This window comes from Emydura macquarii, unplaced genomic scaffold (assembly GCF_026122565.2).
Source record: "Emydura macquarii macquarii isolate MOO-44397 ecotype Brisbane River unplaced genomic scaffold, CSIRO-AGI_Emac_v2 contig_1483, whole genome shotgun sequence".
Lineage (NCBI taxonomy): Eukaryota > Metazoa > Chordata > Testudines > Chelidae > Emydura > Emydura macquarii.
The window spans coordinates 5,131,225-5,149,965 of record NW_027131620.1 but is presented as its reverse complement, the minus strand read 5'-3'; the positions used below and the strand labels follow the sequence as shown (position 1 = coordinate 5,149,965).

At 45.5% G+C, this 18,741-nt stretch overlaps 1 protein-coding gene across 3 annotated transcripts in view; it reads left to right on the top strand.

The window, feature by feature from the left end:
* The first annotated feature begins 230 nt into the window (after window positions 1–230).
* Window positions 231–18,741, top strand: part of LOC137157008 (DEP domain-containing mTOR-interacting protein-like) — a 38,603-nt gene continuing 20,092 nt past the window's right edge. For all 3 annotated transcript variants that reach the window (XM_067554091.1, XM_067554090.1, XM_067554089.1), the window contains exons 1-2: window positions 231–641; window positions 14,064–14,242. In XM_067554091.1, coding sequence (XP_067410192.1) covers window positions 556–641; window positions 14,064–14,242 — 265 coding nt within the window. In that variant the 5' untranslated portion in view covers window positions 231–555. The remainder of the gene's footprint in view (window positions 642–14,063; window positions 14,243–18,741) is intronic.

Below are 18,741 nucleotides of genomic sequence, written 5' to 3'. Positions count from 1 at the left end.
AGCTTCAGTATTTCACGTGCGAGTCAGCTGACTTCATCCTCTGCCAGCGGCCGAATGTTCCCCCAGGGAGAACACAGGGCTGCTTTCATCCCCGGGCAGTTTGCAGGGAGAAAGGGAGTAACCCAAAGCAAGGGTCAGATTGCAGCGGGCTCCTCCTCCAAAGGAGGAGAAAAACATCGGGTTAGATACCTGCGCCTACCTGTTACACAGCCAGGACTGAGCGTAATCAAGCGGGAAGGGAGAGGAATCATCCTTAAAAACAGTCTCCTGAATCACCTACCTCCCATCTTCCCCTAGAGACGCTGCAGACAGCCTGTGCCAGGTGCCTTAGCTCTGCCAAGGAGAAGTGGAGCAGGGCAGTGCTAATCAGTTGACTCTGGCAGTCACACGTATTGTAAACAGACAGGCAGGAAAGTCAACGGGACGTCAGCTGGAGCTGTCAAAGCGCTCCCTGAATGGCCCTCTGGAGCTGGGGAGGCAGCTGTTTGCACACGCCAGGCTCGCACAGCACACACCGCTAAGCTCTTATTACCTCTGATATGAGCCTGAGCCAGGATGGAGAGTCTTAGCAACAGCCTGAGGAAGAAAGCAACCGAGAGACATCAGAGGGCAGAAGTGATGATTGCAGGAGAGCAGCTGAGGTACTGGGGAGTTCAGATGTGGGGGCTTTGGCTGAGCCTGTCCCCCTCTGCTTAACTCTGGCCTGATCTGACTGAGTGTGCAAATGAGTGGTTGTAATGATCCATCAGGAGCGGAATGCAGTTTGTACGGGGGAGGTTGGGAGGGAAAAGAGAGAAACAAGGATAGATACAAATAAGCTGAAATAAGTGGCTAAAAGAACCATTCGTGGGCTTGTGGTTACAAACTGCTGAGTGTGCCCTCCCCCGCCTCCCCTCGGCTCTTGTGGGTTCCAAACACCGTTTCTGTGCAGTGCTTTTCTTCCTTCTGGGGTTTCCACATGAAAAAAACCGTCTCTTCTCTGGTATTTCCTGAGCCCCCTTCCTGCTTGGCTTTGTTTAAAAATCGGTTTCTTTTTAGTAATCACCCCTGGATTTTTAACATGGGATTTTACTGTCCTCCCCTCACATACTTCTGAAGTTAAGGGAAAAACGTCTCCCATTAAATAAAAAGACCAGTTCCTGGGACGTGGGCACCTGGGAAGGAAGCAGACTTCAGCTTCCTTTTCGTTGCTTAGTTGTTTGCTTTGCAAATGTTAGTCCTTGCTCTGCTCCGTACTCTTTGGAAAGAAGGGCACCTCGTTAACCTTGGGGTCGGTGTTGTGACATTGAGCTGCTAACACAAAGTCTCTGGTCCGCCGTACGTGTTTCTAGCTGATCGTTTTAGTTGCTGCTTCTCTGATCTGGACAAAAAGAGTGTTAGCTAAGCAGGTTTTGATGAGGGCACTTTTGAAAGTTTTACCCTAAGTCCCATTTTCAAAAACTAGTTAGGTGGCTAAGTGCCCAAGTTGCTTCTGATAATAGGGTGTAGGTGTCACCCTGCAAAGAGTAACTGGGCTGATGAGAGCCAGTGTGAGACCTCCTGCTTGTGGGCTGGCTACTGGTGGTAGGGGTCTGAACCATAGCTGCACAGCATAAAGTCCCCCAAGGCTACAGGGCAGGGGGTGGTAGAACCCCTTATTGGTCTGTGTGGTCCCCAAAACATCACTGGAGGCTCCTAGGTTGCTTTACGCACTGTGTTCAAGTGTCCCAATTCTGACACCACATTCAGTCACATGCAGGGTTATTGATTTTTATATCTCCTTCAATGTACCTGATAAAACCCTTTAGGAATGAGCCAGCACTTTCCTTCCCTGCCTGCAAAGGCCGGGGGGGAGGGGGAGAGAGAACCACTTTATAGGCAGCAGTTTTTTGTTTTTGTTGGGAAAATCCCTGCTCATTTCTCTCCCTCCATGAACAGACGCTGTTTGTTAAACTACTTGATTTTTATTTGTGCAAAAAATAGAGAACGTCTTGTCCTGAAGCAATGTGCAGCACCCAGAATTCAAGTCACTAGCTCATTTTAGGAGTCTGTTCGTTGGGGCAGGAAGGGAAGATGGGGCAGGCAGCCTACTCCGACGAGTCCTTGGAGTGTCGGCCTCATCCTTGTTGTTTTTCTGTGTTATGCAAAGAGCCCACAATGCCGGGCACCAAACGCCCAGTAACAAAAAGACACTGCATGCCCCAAAGAGCTTGCCATCAAAATAGCTGAAGAAAGGCAATGAGGGTCAGCTACTTCTCTTGGTTATTGTTCATCCCGCACATCTCACCTTGCCCTGTAACAAGCTACCATCTTCCTTGCCCCAGAAGTTGTCAAGACCTCTCTGCAACTGGGGGATTTGCTGTTTGACTGCCCCTTCCCTCCCAAAGGCAAAGGTTGCTGCCTTTGCAATACTTTGGGTCCAAGCAGTGAGTGACCAAGTCTTGGCTGAAGCCAGGTCTGCACTAGAGGGAAGCAAAGTGGCATTTTTTTACTTAACTGCATCATTTCAGTGGCTCACCACAAGAAATGTGGTGTTTAAAAAATGGTTCCTCACCTGGCAGTGCAGGATTGTTCTCTATAGTACACCTTCTAGTGCTTTGCCCAGCCTTGTGATAAACTTCCCAAGTAATGGGATGTTCAAAACAAGCACCATGACACATGCCATTTGCGGGTCAAACGTTGGGCTCAGATATTCAGGGATGGCATAAAACCATCATCTTGCGTATGGAACCTACTATCCTATCTGTGCAGGTGGCAGGGTGCACCTGCACGGATCTACTTGCAGGACGGGCATCTAATTTGCCATGGGAATTCAGTGTGGTGACATTTGGGTCCTCTACAGGGATGTTCATGATATGGGTCCATGGATTTACTGCACCTTGTGACTAACCTCCCATGCACAGAGCTCCGACTCTATTATGCTAAGTGGTCCAGCATATCTCTCCAGCTCTTAGCAGCAAGGAAGAGAACTTGAGTCAGTGTGCACCCCGTGACAGCTGGTATTATCAAGCAACCCATCTTGCGTCACTCTTTGCCCAGTAAACTCGCTCTCCATTGGCAGCCTGACTGCGCTCCGTGAATGTGCCTTTACCATAGAAAGGATGCCAAGAGCTTTGCTGGTGTGCCTGGGTCCCATGGAGCTCCTGAAACATCCGGGGCTGTTTTAGGATGTGCTCCTTGCCGCATGAGTTCACCCTGAACAGGATTTGTCTAGGTTGGCTTGGTGCGTGCCAGGTGAGTTGGATTGACGGTGCCTGTTTCCGTGAGGGGAATTTGGAGAGCACACGGGACGGAATATGTGTAAAAACAAAGCGACCTAGTGCCGGTGTGAGAGTGAAAAGAGCGGGGGGAGCTGAGAGAGATTCATTTACGCTAGACGACGTCTTCACCAGCTGTTTGGGATGCAAACCTTACATCAGGACAGAGAAGGTGAATCCTGCTCCCAGCTGGGGAGCAATAAAAACTAGGCTTCTTTGCACTTTGGACCTGCTCTTTGAAGCACGCTTGAACTTCTTGTTGCTTGGATAACAGCAGATGGATTTAATCCAGTTCACCTGCTCGGACCTTTCAGATTTACTCTTCCCTATTGTGTCTATGAACAGATGGGACTGACTGCAGATAACGGGTATCCAGCACGTGCTCGGTGTTTGCATCAATGGAAGGGTAGATCGGAGGGAAGTGTGTGTGTGTGGGGGGGGGGGGGGGGGGCGGGTTATAGTCTTTCCAATGCAGTCTTGTTTTTGGGATGCTCTTGCAGAAACTACTTCTCCTTCCCTCTCATTGAGAAGCCCAGCTGGCTGCTTCCCTGCTTGGTGCAGCCTGGCAGAAAAGATGGGAGTGGGGGAGAGAGAGAGAGTGTGTGTGTGTGTGTGACTGGTGAGTGAAGAGTCCGCAGTTTGGGGGGAGGAAGGAGAGTGAGGCTCCACTGTCGATCAGCTGACTCCCCCCCCCCATTCTCCTCGCTTCCCCCACCCTGCCAGCCGCTAGGCTGTAATAGTCCAGTTGAGACAAGACGTGAGCAAATCCAAAGCGCCCAGTATTGAGGTATGTGAAGCTGGCTCAGCATTTTGCACCGAGGGGCCACCAGCGAGTTAGATACTTGGCATGTGTGTAGCTCTCTTTAGCTGCAAGAAGTAGCTCGTCCTTCCAACACTCTGCCAGGCAGATGACTATAGATGGGGAAACTGAGGCAGAGAAGCTGAGTGACTCGCCTGAGGCCATAGCAGAGGGAACTGGACCAAAGCTCTGTAGTTTACTCTCCCACTGAACCCCAACTACACCCCTACTGTACTTTTAAGAATGAGCTGGGTTCTGGCTGGCTGATGGTTTTTCTTCTGCAAACCTTGATCACTAGCTAAGGTTCACCGGTCCTGTTCTGTTCTTATATACACCCCGCTCCCTTGCCCCCAATACACCCCTGCCCGAGCTCTGAATTTGGCTGTGCAAATCTTTGCTCTGTTTCCAGGGCTGTTTGGCGTCTGACACAAGCTCGCAATCGCTCTCAGTTTGGGTTGGCTGTTGAGATGAGCCTGTTTGGTGTCAAAACAGCTTTTCCAGCTGGAAATAGCTGCCTGAGATATATAAACAAACTCTACCAGGACTTCTGCTTTTTTCTGGTGCTCTGAAATCCTGTGCTCCCCTGTGCCGTGGACCCAGGCATAAAAAGCGGAGAGGCCCTCAGACCTGCAGAAGGAGGCAGTCAGGGTGGTGTGATCCCTGATTCAATGTGGTATCTCCCTATGTGAGGGAGTAGGTCTGGGAACAATTGATCCGTGTGGTTTGCTGTCATTGGGAGTGGCTGGTGTTCCTGCCAGAAGATGCAGCAGTTGTTACTGGGGTTAGTAGCACTGGCTCCTGCTCTGTGCCATGGTCTCTCTACGGGGGGAATGGGTGACATGCAGCTATGTAGGGAGGGCAGCACATCTCCCATGGAAACTGAGCAGCTGAGCGCAGGATTTGGCTCCCCGCCTGGATGCCGTGGTTTCCATAGGGATGGAGTTTTGTAGCTCATGGATTTTCTCTCCCCTGCCTCCCCTTCCCCTCCCCCTCACAGCCTATGAGGAGTCTTTGGTGGGAGCTTGACGGTTCATGTGATGGTTTTTCCAGTCCTTGTGTCTTCTCCCATGGAGCTTGCTGTAGGAGGCCACCGCACAGTCCTCGGTCTCTACCGCTCCCATTCTCAGTCCTTCCAGCTTAACATCTCCACAGCACTGTTCTCCTTAGCCTTCACTCCACAGCTGTGTTTATAAGTAACATGGGCACTGCAGATTTTCCTATTTTGAAGGAAAGGTCGAGCCTGCTGTATTGCTGTGCTAAACACCGGAACTAAACACCTAGTTGCTGTAGAGTTTGATGTTTTAAACACTCACTGCAGGGTGTAATGCTTACTAATGTGAAGCAAAGACTCCTTGCATTAAAAAAAAAAGCTGCAAAACCCTTCTCTTTGTAGTGAGTGCATGCAGGATCGGCTTCTGAATGCAATTGAAGCAAAGGAATTCATCTGATTGCAAACTGCAGAGTCCTTTACGTGTGTGACGTCCTCAGCATGGAACAGCCCAGGTCTTTACAAAACAGGTCGTTTTTATTTGGAGGTGGGGGATAAACACACTGGTGTTTGCAGCAGACAGTGGTTTTTGTGTAGAAATTTGGCTTTACACCCCCAGAGCCGTTCCTCTTCCCCTGTGGGATAACCCTTCCTGTGTCTCCATTTCCTTCCTCCTGGCTCCCACATGGACCTTCAAGAAGGATGGGTAAAGTTGGTCTATGCACAAATCTGGTTATTTCTTTAAACCATTGCTGCCTTTGTAATATGTTCCTGGTGCTTAGTTGGCGGGTCTTAGCGATCTTCTTGACTAAGTGAAGTCCTGTGTCTGATCAGGAACTCAGCAGCACATTTTACAATGCTGGGGCTATTTTACATCCCTTGACTCTCTTCTCATTCATTCCCTTGTATATGTGCATGTAAATTCCATTGACTTATTGAACATGGTGTGTTTATATCTGAGAGCAAAATTCAGCTTTCGGGTGTTCTATAGGAGAGGCCATTTAGTCATCACCACCTGTACTGCAACAAATAGCTTGTCTACACACAGAGTTATTCTGGAATAGCTATTGTGCTTTAAATTCACACCCTCCCTTAATTCAAATACATTTTCCAGTGCAGACAAGCCCTTCTCCAGCCGGTAGCAGTGGGTATTCTTCATGATCACATGAACCAGCTCAGTTCTGTGACTATTACACACTTGAGCGGGAGTAAGCACTTGTGGACTAACATGATGTTCATGGATTTATTTCTTGGTAAAAGAAGAGGGCACAGAAAGAAGATTCACTCCCATGAAGAACAAAGCTGCGATTCAAATTGTTGCACAGATTGGCCAGGATTGAATGCTGATTTATTTGGATGCTGAACTTGATACCTTCAACAGAATTGGGCACTTCCAAAAATAAGGCCCCTTCAAGGTGTCTATTTGGGTATGCCAACATGGAAGCACCAAAAATCACTAGTCACTATTGAAAATCTCAGCAGTGGATTCTCCATTCCTTGAAAGCTTTAAATCAGGCTTGGATGTCTTTTTCTAGAAGGTACACAGTAGTTCAATCACAAATGTATTGAGCTTGTTGTGGGAATCACTGGGTGAAAATTCTCTGGCTTATGTTATGCAGGTCAAACTAGATGATCATAATAGTCCCTTCTGGTCTTTACAATCAGAGTATCGGGCTTTCCTTACTACAGAAAGTTTGACTGGAAAGCAAGCTTGATCTTGCCTGGATTTCTTCTTGAAACTCAGCCCTCAGTCTCCCATGCCTAAATTAAAAATAGGAGGGGGAAAAGAAAACTTGGTGCCACTTGAACAGCGCTAACCTGGCTGCTACAATTATATAATCCTCTCCCCTCCCCTCAAGAATGTACTCGTGCTCACGCAAACTGGGAGTACAGCACAATTGGTTTTTGTTAATTTCCTGCTTGTTTTATGGCTCAAAGCTTCATCTCCAGAAGCCAGTTTCCATATGTGCTGCTCTGCCTGTCCTCCCCTTCTACTGAGCATTGGGGGGGATTGGACTGGAAGGACAGATGTAGAAGAGAAGGATCACTTTGCGAAATAATCTTGTCCCTCTTTTTCAGGGCTACTCCTCTGCATTTAATTGCGGTGGGAGTGTGAACTAGAGCTAAGTACTACACGAGTAACCCACCGTGGAGCTTTACTATGCATTTCAAAGCCCAATCTTTTGCTCTAAAACAGAGACTTTGCTTCTAGGCATGAATCTGACTTGGGGAGGTTCACTGGTTTATGGCTCCACAGTTCATTTTCCTTTGAAAGTGATGATAAACGGGGGAGTTGCCCCAATTGATCCTCTTAGAAGAGGATTTTACTCTAGTTTGATATAAGACATCATTGTAAACTGCGAGCGAGAACTACAGAGCACTTATACCAGTCCTCAGTGACTGGGAACACACTGAAGGAAAGACCTGAGGATATGTCTACACCGCCAGGGCTACACGGATTGATGCAGCGGGATCGATTGAATGGGCAGTGGAGACCCGCTTAATTGATCCCAGAAGTGGTCTCCGGTCAACCCAATAAATCCACCCCCCTTCCCCGCAAAAGGAGAAGGCTGCATCAACTGGGAGGACATCTCCAGTCGACGCAGTGCAGTGGAGAACCGCAGTAAGGGAATGCCAGTGAGTCGACGAGAGATATGCATGCTACGGTACGTAGTGTAGACCAGGCCTGGCTGTGTCATGGGAGCCTCGCTCCAATAGCCAAGGGTAGAACTTGGTCTATGGTCTGTAAAGCCTTTTTAGATGGAAGTCGCTATGTAAACATAAGGTATTCTAGTGGTTCCGTTTACGTTAAGGCTGTGTCTCACTGCAAAACCAAAGGTGGTGGTTTTCTTTTCTTGAGAGGGAGAGAGAGAGCTAACACAAGATAGTTATACTCAATGTAAAACCCTAGTGGAGACAAAACAAGTAATCTTTCTTTCTCCAGGTAGCTAGTCGAGGTAAACATTGGACGAGTGAGACAGGGTTAACTGTGACTAGCTACATCAAGGTAAGATTTACCAGTACCTTGTCTCTCTGCAGAGTTCATACATTTCAAGGCCAGAAGGGACCATTGTTCAAACAGTTCATTATGTGGATGTAAGATATGCACTTTTTTTAAATAATGAAGACAAAGCCTACGAGTCAGCTGGAAGACCAGCTGAATACCATCCCCCCTGCAAACGAGCTGGTGCTCAGCTCTGCATACTGTCCGGCATTATGAATGTCTCACTGGGACTGGAAGTGACCCAATGCAAGAACCTTTTGGTGTGGCATGTAAAATATAGAGTTAAAGGGTAAATTTGGAAGGAGAGAAACAATCAGATTTGTAACATTTTTTGCTGTTATTTCGAGAATCCATACAGATTTCAGATTCATTAGTTGTACAGTAGGTTATTTTAAATGCATTGAGAAGTATTAGTCCAATTCCTAGTGCACCATCTCCCCAGAAACCAATCAGAAAGGTTACGATTATCAGCTGGTTAAGGATGGTGGCCAACATCTTCAAAAGCAACTGGTGATATTTAGGTGCTCAGCTGGAGACACCTTATAGGGGCCTGACTTTCTGAAAATCAGGCCCTTTCAGGTTGGGTACCCGAATGTTGAGGCTTCTTCAAATCACTAGCCACTCTTGAAAATTTTGGGCCACATGGACATGGAGATGAAATACTGCATTATATGTGTTTTCTCCAGACATTCTTTGGATAAAGCTAGTTGCAATTTGTGGTTCTAAACCTTTTTCTTATCAGTAAAAGGCCTTTCTTTAAGTTGAAAAGTCTCGTGGAAAATGTTCTTGTTCAAACTTTTGCCAAGCTTTCTATGAAAAATCAAAAACCTTCAAATCTTTTTAAAAAACAAAACCGCAAATTTCCATGCAACTCTTGAGCAGAAGAACTGAGAACAGTTCATTTCTTTAAAAAATGTTCACAGACAATATATCGTGTTTTCTGGGCCGCTCTAGGTGTGAAGGATATTAGTAGAAGAGTGTGGAGAAGCTGGAACCGCCATTGCCCGTATTGACTCTGTGGATGGAGGACTTCTCTCTAGGCCTTTGATCCTGGAATCAGATCTGCAGGCGTGGACTCTTGTGCCAGCATGAAGTCTTGGTTACCAATCCTATTGCATTATTTGGTTATTGTTTGGTCAATCTGAAACCTTTGAGCCCTACATTCATTAAAAGGGGTGAAAAATTAAGAGTAGGGAAAGAAAACCAGCACCAAAGGAAAGCTAGATTCAAGGATAGGAGCCTCTCTCATCAGGAGAGGATAATTGAGAGTTGTCTGAGCCCCAAATCTCTGACAGTGGATTATCTGTTCTCTGTTTAAACAATTACATAGTTTAGTGAGCTCTTGTGTGTTAAACAAAACACAAATGCCAGTGAAGAAACCTGCAGGACACTTGAGGACCCCTCCCTTAAAGTACTGTGGATTTGCCTTTGAACAAAATCACAGGGCGTGAATAATGGTGTCCTTATAGTGACCTTGATAAAGAAACATCATGATTGCCCAACCAACCTATCCAAAACAAATGCACACGAAGGCAGCACAAGGAATAACAGCCAAAAAGGAAAGTGTTTCATAACTGTTGACTCTTGTGTTCTAGTTGCCCATTTCTCCTTGTATTATTCTGTGGGCTTTTGTTTGGTTGTAGTTTTTTTTTGTGGTTTTTTTTGACAGAACACGAATGGTTTTTGGCATGTAAAAGAAAAAGTTTAAATGTCATATTACACACCCTTCTTTAGCAATCTTTGTCTGGAAGCAAGATGACAATAAATCAGAGGGTTTTTTTAGATTTGCCTTTCTCAAGATAATATACTTTTTATGTATGTATGTGTCAAATAACTCAGTGTTATGTCTTTCCAGACAAAAAAATGTGTGTAATGTCTCCTTTTAGAGTAAGGAAAACAATAACAAAAGTAATGTGCACACGAGAGCATGTTGTGTGTCTTCTGTTACATGCTGCAGTAATTTTGAGAGCAATATGAGGGACTTGTTAGAATTTTAAAGGTACAGTACACTGAAAACATAGGTCATCATTGTTTCATAGCTACATACAGTACAGCAAAGTCAGTGCCTTGATAATTATACATGGGAGATGGGTCTGAGACTCAATGTTCAAACGCAATGCTGAATTCCCCAAAGTTTGGGAGTGTTCACATCTGGGGTTTTAGTTAGAACTGGTCAAAAGCTTTGAACCAAATTACTTGGTCAAAAATGGCTTTACAATTGTGACACTTAACTCTTCAACATTTTTAATCTAAATGCAATGTCTGTGCAATGGAGTGGCACCCACCTTTCACAAGTGCCCCCTTCTAGTTGGATGTGTCTGCCGTCTTTCAGCTTCTGGTGACACCTATCAGAGTTCTTCAGGTGGGTTTTCAGTGACTCAGCTCTCTGGCCAAGTCACACACTATGTGAAACGGAACAATGCCTTCAGGGTAGACAGTACACCAGGGGCCTTCTCAGCACTCCTAGGGTGGTGTCTCTCTGGCCCTCCCTGGGCTCAATCTTTAAATAGTCCTGGCCTTGGTATGGGGCTATGCCCCCATGGCTTCCTCCCTGGAGACATTGTCTTCCTGCAGGCCTTCCTGGGTTCAGTCCTTACTCAGTCCCAGCGGCCAGCCAGGAGCTCTCTTAAACAAGATTTGTTTAACAGTTTTTGCGAATTCTAAAAAGTGAAAAATGAACACTGTAAAACAGAAACACCCTCCGAATTGTGTTTTTTTTCCCAACTAGTTTCAGTTTGGGCTCATCCTTGTGTGGCTCTGTGTTCAATGTGTTTTCATATCCAAGACAACGTTTTACAGACATCTTCAGACTCATGATACAATAGAGTATTCTTGGTTTAACACTTATCTGTAAGAAACATTCCAACAAAGTTGCAGTTCTCTTGTTGTGTACGAAGGAGATAACATTTTGGGGGATGTCTGTCAGGCTCTTTATGGAGAGGGTGGCTGGGCAGCGGACCTTTAAAATTGGCATCCAATGCTGATGGCATTTTAACAGGATGTTTTTCCCTCCTCACCTCCTAAACCCTTAAATAAAAGGCGACTCTCAATGTTGCATGGCAGATTATTCTCTTGAGATAAAATTTGGCACTTAAAATGTTTGCTTTCTTCCTGCTTGAACAAAACTTTCAAGTAAAACTAGAACAAAAGCTGAACGAGGACATGAGGGTTGGGTCCTTGTTGGCTGGTCATCTGAAAGCAGGCTATCTCACTCCATAAAATACAGGAGTGAACTCTACCTGCATTTCTTGATTGGGAAATCCCTTGGATTACTGGATTGCTTTTCTTGCCACTCCGTAGTGTGCTCGTGGGCACTGTGCATGCTCACAGAATTAAAAAAAAATTAAATAATGCAGGGTTTGTGGGCCGAAACTGTGCTTATTCCCTCATAGACATGATACTAAATCTGAGGATGCTTCTAATATAAGGCAAAGGAAACCAGTTTGGAAAAAGGTTTGAGGTGCTTCTTTGCTTGTTCCTCCAGTGAAACACGCATCCTCTCAGCGTGGCAAGGCTCCCTCCTTGCAATATCTCCTTTACCCTGGTGCCTTTGCTCATCCCATGGTGGGTCTTAAACAACTGTGGGCCCGATACGCTGCTGAAGTCCAGGTTTATCTTACACAAAGACTCCACTTTTCATGTTGAATTTGGTGGCAACGGTCAAAACTTCTGGAATTCAGACTGAGATTATCAAAGGGCTTTATTTTGAGGGGAGGACGCAGATGGGTGAGTTATTGGTTGTGGCATTGGAAAGGATCTAAGGCTCAAGCCAGCAGCAATTGAACTCCGTGTGGATGGGGCCCCTAATGAGGTGGAGGAAATTGGAGAGGCCTACAGTAAAGTCCAAAGGCAGGGAGGTGTAGTTAATAGGGAGGAGTGACCCTGGAAAGGTCTTGAGCTTCACTATGCTTCAATTTCTAACACTGTTTGACCCTGTTGCGCTTATCACCAGTTACTGCTGAGCCAAATGAGCAGCTGACAGACATGGCACAGTCCCTGAACTAGAGTTTCTACCGTACCTTCCCCCCCCCGATAACTATGGGCCAAATTATTGAATGCAGGCGTCTAACGAGCCTCACCACGCTTGTGCATTCCCACTGGTTACATTCACAAGTCCCATGCTGGTGCCTGCGTATGCCACACTGGCTCTGGCAAGTCGGATGATCGGGCAGGCGCAGCAGCACTTACACGTGCAAGTTTTGCTGGCTAGACGCGAGTCCCTTCACATGCAAACTGCCCAGAGGGCAGACAGATCTCCATTCTCATTCTTAACTGGCAATCTTAACTGCAGTAATCCACTGTTAAGCTCTCCTTTGTCCAAGAATTCACAAGCTGCAAACTGTTGAGGTTCTCTTGCTCCCTTAACCCTTTAACATAAATTCTGCATGGATCTGTGGTTCCAGGGCATAGTGAATAGTGGTGCAGGAATTGTTTGCATGCTGTTTAATGCTATATCTCACAAATTGTATCTCATATAGGAAATGATCCATGGGACACCTAATAGAATTTATTTAAAGTCCTGTTGTGGGCAGGGGAAAAAACCCACCGGAAGACATTAAACAAAGAAATGCTCCGTGATTAATGTCCTTGCATGATATAATGGCACTGGGCAAGAGTGTCTTACAATGAATGTTTTGAAATGATAAATATCTCTGTGCTGAACAGAAGATATTATCAAACCTCTCCTGTCTGGGTAGGATTCATGCACTGTGCTTTTTCTAGTGTTAATATTTTGGAAACAGTAATGACTGAGGCAGAATGCTTGCCAAGTTTGATACCTTCGGTTTTGTCATTGCCAGTTGGTTTTCGCTTGAACAGAAGACATGATTGAGTTGTGATCCTGTTCAGCTATGAAGGTCATTACGAAATTTAAAGCCTTAATCATGTGGAACCCTTATGCACACAAATATTTCCAGTGAAGTAACCAGCTAATTGTGATGTTGAGGTTTTGCAGGATTGGACCCCCGGAGTTTTATATATCCCAGTTGTATTCCCCTCCCCCCCACTATCTAAACCAGATTTGGTTGGACAATGTCAGTTCTAATTTTAATTTTTTTAGACCAGACTCTTTGTTGATGGAAGTATCTCGTACAGAATCTAATTTTCTAGTATCGGTATCCCATGCATATCAGACGTTCATTCCAGACTGGACACACTGGTAAATGTGTACTGTCTAAGTTTGTATAGGAATTCATAACTGCGTGAAGTGGTATGCCTTATATTAGTCCTTGTCAAATACATACAGCAAAATCGAGTGTTGTTTATTGACATTCCCACCCTGGCTCAATGTGACCTGCTACTACTCTTTGGTGCTTAATGCTGAATACTATAGCTGACCTCTTGGACTTGCCTTCATGGTGATGATGAGAAGAGCTAGCTACATACAGGCTGGGGCAGGCATGAGTGACGGTTTTCTTCTTGCTTTTCTTCACAAACCTCAGTCAGCGGATGTGCATTTTCTAAATAATGTAAAAATAACTTCCTGACTGCTGTTCAGACTCAGGCTAGTGTAGATGATGGTAAAATTTAACAATGCAATGTGTGTGTGGAGGTGGTGGTGGGGAGTTATCAACCTCTAAATTCTGGAGCAGTTATGGTCTGTCACCAATGAAATAACTCACCTGTGTTTTAATACAGAAAAAATAGCATCTTGTAATGTCTCCTCTTATACTGAATACCTATGAGCATATTTGTTTACTGTGCATTATTAGGGAGAGATCAGCTGATTTTAGCAAAATAAGAACTAGTTCAAACCAAATCCAGGACCAATGGATTTATGAGGGTTACAACTTTCATTTTACTTTGTGCTCTGTGTTCTGGACAGGACTAGCAATGGAAGGTACCAGAAAACATTCAAGACCGAAACCTTGAGAACAAACCAACAATCATGCAGTTAAAGAGGTTTGGTGAAGCATCCAGACTCTTGTCTAAATGACCATAACCTCCAGGCTTATGGTGGCACGTCCATCACTGGCATGCAATCTAAGAGGTCTCCAAAGTAACACTCTCATTTCCTGGTGGTCTCTCACTTGCTAGGCTTCGACTTCATGATGGGAAGCTTATTAAGGACAGGCGCCACCACCTCCGAACGTACCCCAACTGCTTTGTTGCAAAGGAGCTTACAGACTGGCTGATTGACCACAAGGAAGCGCCAGACCGAGAGACGGGCATCCGCCTAATGCAGAAGCTAATGGACCATTACATCATCCATCATGGTTTGTAAACTCTAGTTACCCTTTAACTTGCCCAAGAGAGAAAATTCACCATGTCTGGGCTAGTAGATTCTCTGTCTGTTCCCACTTGTCAGCCCGACTTATCTATTTAGCTTCCACTTCTGCAATCCTTCCTCATGTGAGTAGTTCTGCTGAAGCCCCTGGGATGACCCACTGTAGCAGAGATTTGCAGAACTAGGCTCCTATTTAATTGCGCTATTTCTCAGGTTGCACTGCACGACAGCTATTCCAGAGCAGAGTCTATGGCTGTACATGAATGAAATAACCTTCTGAGGAGTGTCTCGCGGGGATGCAACAATACTGCAACTGGTTATAGCTCCGGGCGCTTGCTGGTAGTGAGAAAAGTGGCTGTCTTGCATTTAACTTTCTCTTTACTAGAGATGAGCCTGGCTAAAATCCCCCACTAGACCACCCCCACTTCCCTGAAACTTGGGGGTGTTTGGAACCAGATCCCAATGCGCTGCTGCTCCTGCTTTGGTGATCTGATGGGAGATGATCCTCTGGATTGAAACCATCTAGCTGTTTAACCCACAATCAAAAACTCCCATGTTATCCTCAAGAAACTAAAAACCCCTTCTCTGCGATCAGATCTCCGTAGGGTCAATAACAAGCTGCACCCTGCTTTCCAAAACAACACCACTGCAGCACCACTGGCAGAGTGACGTCTGCATGCGCTCCCACTGCAGGGTTATCTACCAGCCCTGTTCCCAACCCAGTGCTACACGAGAATACCAGCTCCATTTCAGCTAGAGAAGAGAATGCAATCAACTTGGTTTGTGATGGGAGGAGAGGGGATGGGGTGGTGGGCAAGACAGTTCATTTTATTTTTAAGCTTTTAAGTGGAGAATAAAAGTGAGCTTGCTTTCTCCCTCCTTGGAACAATAAAAGGCCAGACGGGCCCATTAAGTCCTCTTGCATAAGGCAGAATTTCACTCACTGATTCATACATCGTGCTCAGTAACTGTGGGTTGAACCAGGGCATGTCATCTAGACCCTCCGTCGTGACTGAAAGAATCCACGGGTGGAGATTCTACCACATTGATGGGTCCTAAAGCCAAACCCCAGTTCTTACAACCCAGCTGTAAATGGGTGTGGAACATGGGTCCACATTTTTGCAGATATTTGCTGTTTTTTATAATGGGCCAAACCAAAACCCCATAGCTGAACAGGACCCAAGTTTTGGGGTGTCTGAGGTCCTCATGCTTGAAGCTAGAACCATCTGTAGAGAGACTCAAATGACTCTCTATGCACTTATTTAAATGAGTAGTCCTCTCTCCCTTTAATATCCCGGGGGATGTAGGTTTTGCAGCCAGATCTCTTGTTTCATGGAAGTCTTTCTGCATTTCTGCTTGACTTTGCAGGATGTAACATCTGTCCTCAGTGTCGAATGCATGGATTCAAGCCATATAACCATAGGGCACTTGAGGGAATGGAAACAGCCTCTGTAATTGACCCTCCGAGTGAACTTGTTGAGTGATGCCCACGCTCTGTGATACACTTAACAAAGATGAAATCTGCATCTGAGAACAAATGGTCAGGGGAGGAGCAAGGGTGACTTGTGCTGAATGAGCCTGAATGTTTAGCTTTTAACCAACTGTCTGGCAGAATATTTTTCCGGCATGTTTCCCCTTCAAAAGCTGCACAAGGCTGGCTTGTGTCTGTCACATATAGCCTGATGGGGGCTGAAACCAAAATCAACACTGCCTTCTTCCCACAGTGTGAGACAGGGTGGGGAGTACACAAGCAACGCTTTGGGCTGTGGTGAGGAGAACTCCAGGGTTGGCGGGATTCTGTCTGTGGGGCAGAGAGTACATGAGGCAATGGATAGCCTGATTCTTTCTCCAAGCATCCTGCCTCGCTAGTCTGGTTATAGACCACAAGGAGGGAAAGGAGTCTAAAAAGTTTTGTTTTAAGAGTTGTCTTCAGTGTGTCCTCCAAAGAACCCAGTGTTTTTCTCTGAATGGTTTTCTTGTCTTGCTAGGGAGGTTGAGACTAGTTTGGCCAGAACACTCCTCCAACCCCTCTTCCTCAAATCTTCACTTAACACTCAGCCTTTTCTGAGGCCTGTAGGAATTGTGATGACTCTCTCCAGCTTGCGATTGCTCATCTTTCTTGGTTCTTGTCAGAAGCAGAAGGCCCAAAATTTCTCTCTCTGTATTAGGTTGCTTGCGGCATATTTCTGGGCTGACTAGCAGCAGGAAGCGCTAGCTGGCATGTGGGAGCTTATTCATGAGACGCTATTTGTTCGTTCTGCGCACTCCACCCAGAGTTCAACATCCACTCTCTGAACCAGGGACACTGCTCTCTCTTACAGACCTGCAGGATTTTAACCATAAACCTCCCGTTTTGGGGGAGGGTTGTAAAATGACCAGACAGATTTGCTCTTGGCTAAAAATGACAAAACATGGGTCTAAACATGGGTAGTCTGAAACCTTTTTTCCTCACAGAAAGTTTTAGAAGGAATGCCAAAAAACCAAAAATATGCCCCGTTGGTTCTCCTCAAAATTTTATGTTTTCAACTAAAATCTTTCAGTGAAAAAATGAAATCTGTGGAAAGCAAATACTTCCTGTGTATGGAAAAACTTGTAGTCAAAAACCCAATTTTCCCTCAAAATGATCAAAATAGAGCATGTTTGACCTAGATGAGGGTGCAGTGTACTGTGTGTATGCACAGGTAGAGGGGGCGTAGTTAATGTCTGTGGAAAAATGTACCCATCTCTGTTCTTGACCAGCTCTGCCCCAGAAGTATCTTCATGATAGTGATGATGTAACTATAGCGAACACCTTTGGGGCCATTTAGGATGAAAGGCCCACTAGAAACATAAGATTATTTACAGAAATGACAGTCCAAGGTGAATTTAAATAGCTGTGGCTTGTAACACCCAGGCACCTAGTGCAACGTTGCACACCTGTTGTGTGCTAGATGCTGGACTAGACCAATGACTGGGGCAGGCCCCAGATTAACTTAATCTGTCAGATTTGTTAGGAAGAGTTTCTCACTTTATGACATCTGGGGTGACTGTGCAGATCCAAATGGGGGAGAGGCTGAAAATCAAGTTCAGATTTTAAGGGCTAGATTTTCAAGAAGAGCTCTACTTCCGTCGCTCTCGATATTAGTGGGGGAAGATGGGATAATACGGCATTGTTCTCAGTAGCGGATGCTGCACCCTGAGGAAGGATCTGCCCACTTTATTTAAGTGCGTAAACAAGAGCTGAGCTCTCTTGAAAACCTGTCCCTAAAACCTTAAGGACAGGAGATGTGGAAACACTGGAGTGTGTATTTACGCTCTCCTTATCAGAGCTGAGGACGTGGAAGGCAGGTGCAGCTTTCGTTGCCTTCAACCCCTCTTTTGTATTGGAGCATAGAAATAGCCCCCTTGATCACTGCAATGCAAACAGTCTATCTGTTGCTATCTGCTGCCTAGTGAGAGATTAATGCCTTATACATTAAGCTGCCATGAATAAAAATACACTCTGTTGCTGCGCTTTATCACAGCAGCATAAAGTAGCAGTAATTAGGTCAGGGTTAACCATTAACACTTAAATCTGATTATTTTCCATCTTTCCAGCCATTTTTTTTTTCACAGCCAGGTTGACCGTTTCAAAGAAACCCATTATTTAATTAAAGCTTTTGGAATGCTGGGCACGCGGGAAGCTTTTTATTGGTCCTCCTCCCATGTTTCCATTAATCACCTGTTTAATGCACAAGGCTGACTTTTTTATTTCCTGAGTTGTGATCATTTCTTTTTCTTAGTCCTCTAGTAACAGGGATCTCTGCTCACTCCCATGTGGGAGAATTGTCATGCACTTGGCTAGCTAAAATCCTTCCCCCCCCCCAAGAATTCCAACACCCACGAGAGGTGCAAGAATATTACCATGAAGTGCATTGCCTGGGCTATTGCTTAATTGTGAGATATGGTCTAACCTGGAACTATAGCATACACTAGACAGGATTGGAAATCGGGTATTATCCACCAGGCCGTCAAGCTGCAAAAGTACATCTTCCTGTCCGCGGGTTCAAGCTCGTAAGGTGCTGAGCATCTTCACTTCCATTAATCCCTCTTTCTCCTTCCTATGAAACTGATCATAACACCATGGGAACCATTCACTGCTAGCCAACAAATGGGCAACCCCCCCTTGGCCTGTCTCTGTGACCATAGTGTGTCTCAATGGTATCACACGTATTTGCACATTACCTTCTGCACACACCTACCAACCGGACATGTACAAATGAGGAATGCACAAATACCCAAGGTGTGCATGCAAATGAGGTATTGTCTCTTAAATTAGGTGGCTATAGTTGCACACACCTAACTTTAAAGATCTAACCCCTGATGTCAGAACTGATGGATTGCCATGTGAATGAATCGGGGGGGGGGGAGCTGCAGATTGATTGATTGTGTGGGAAAAGTCTCTTTTATAGTTGTATTTAGATTTCGGAGCATCTGCAATAGGGGAAGAGGAATGTAAATATTCTTAGG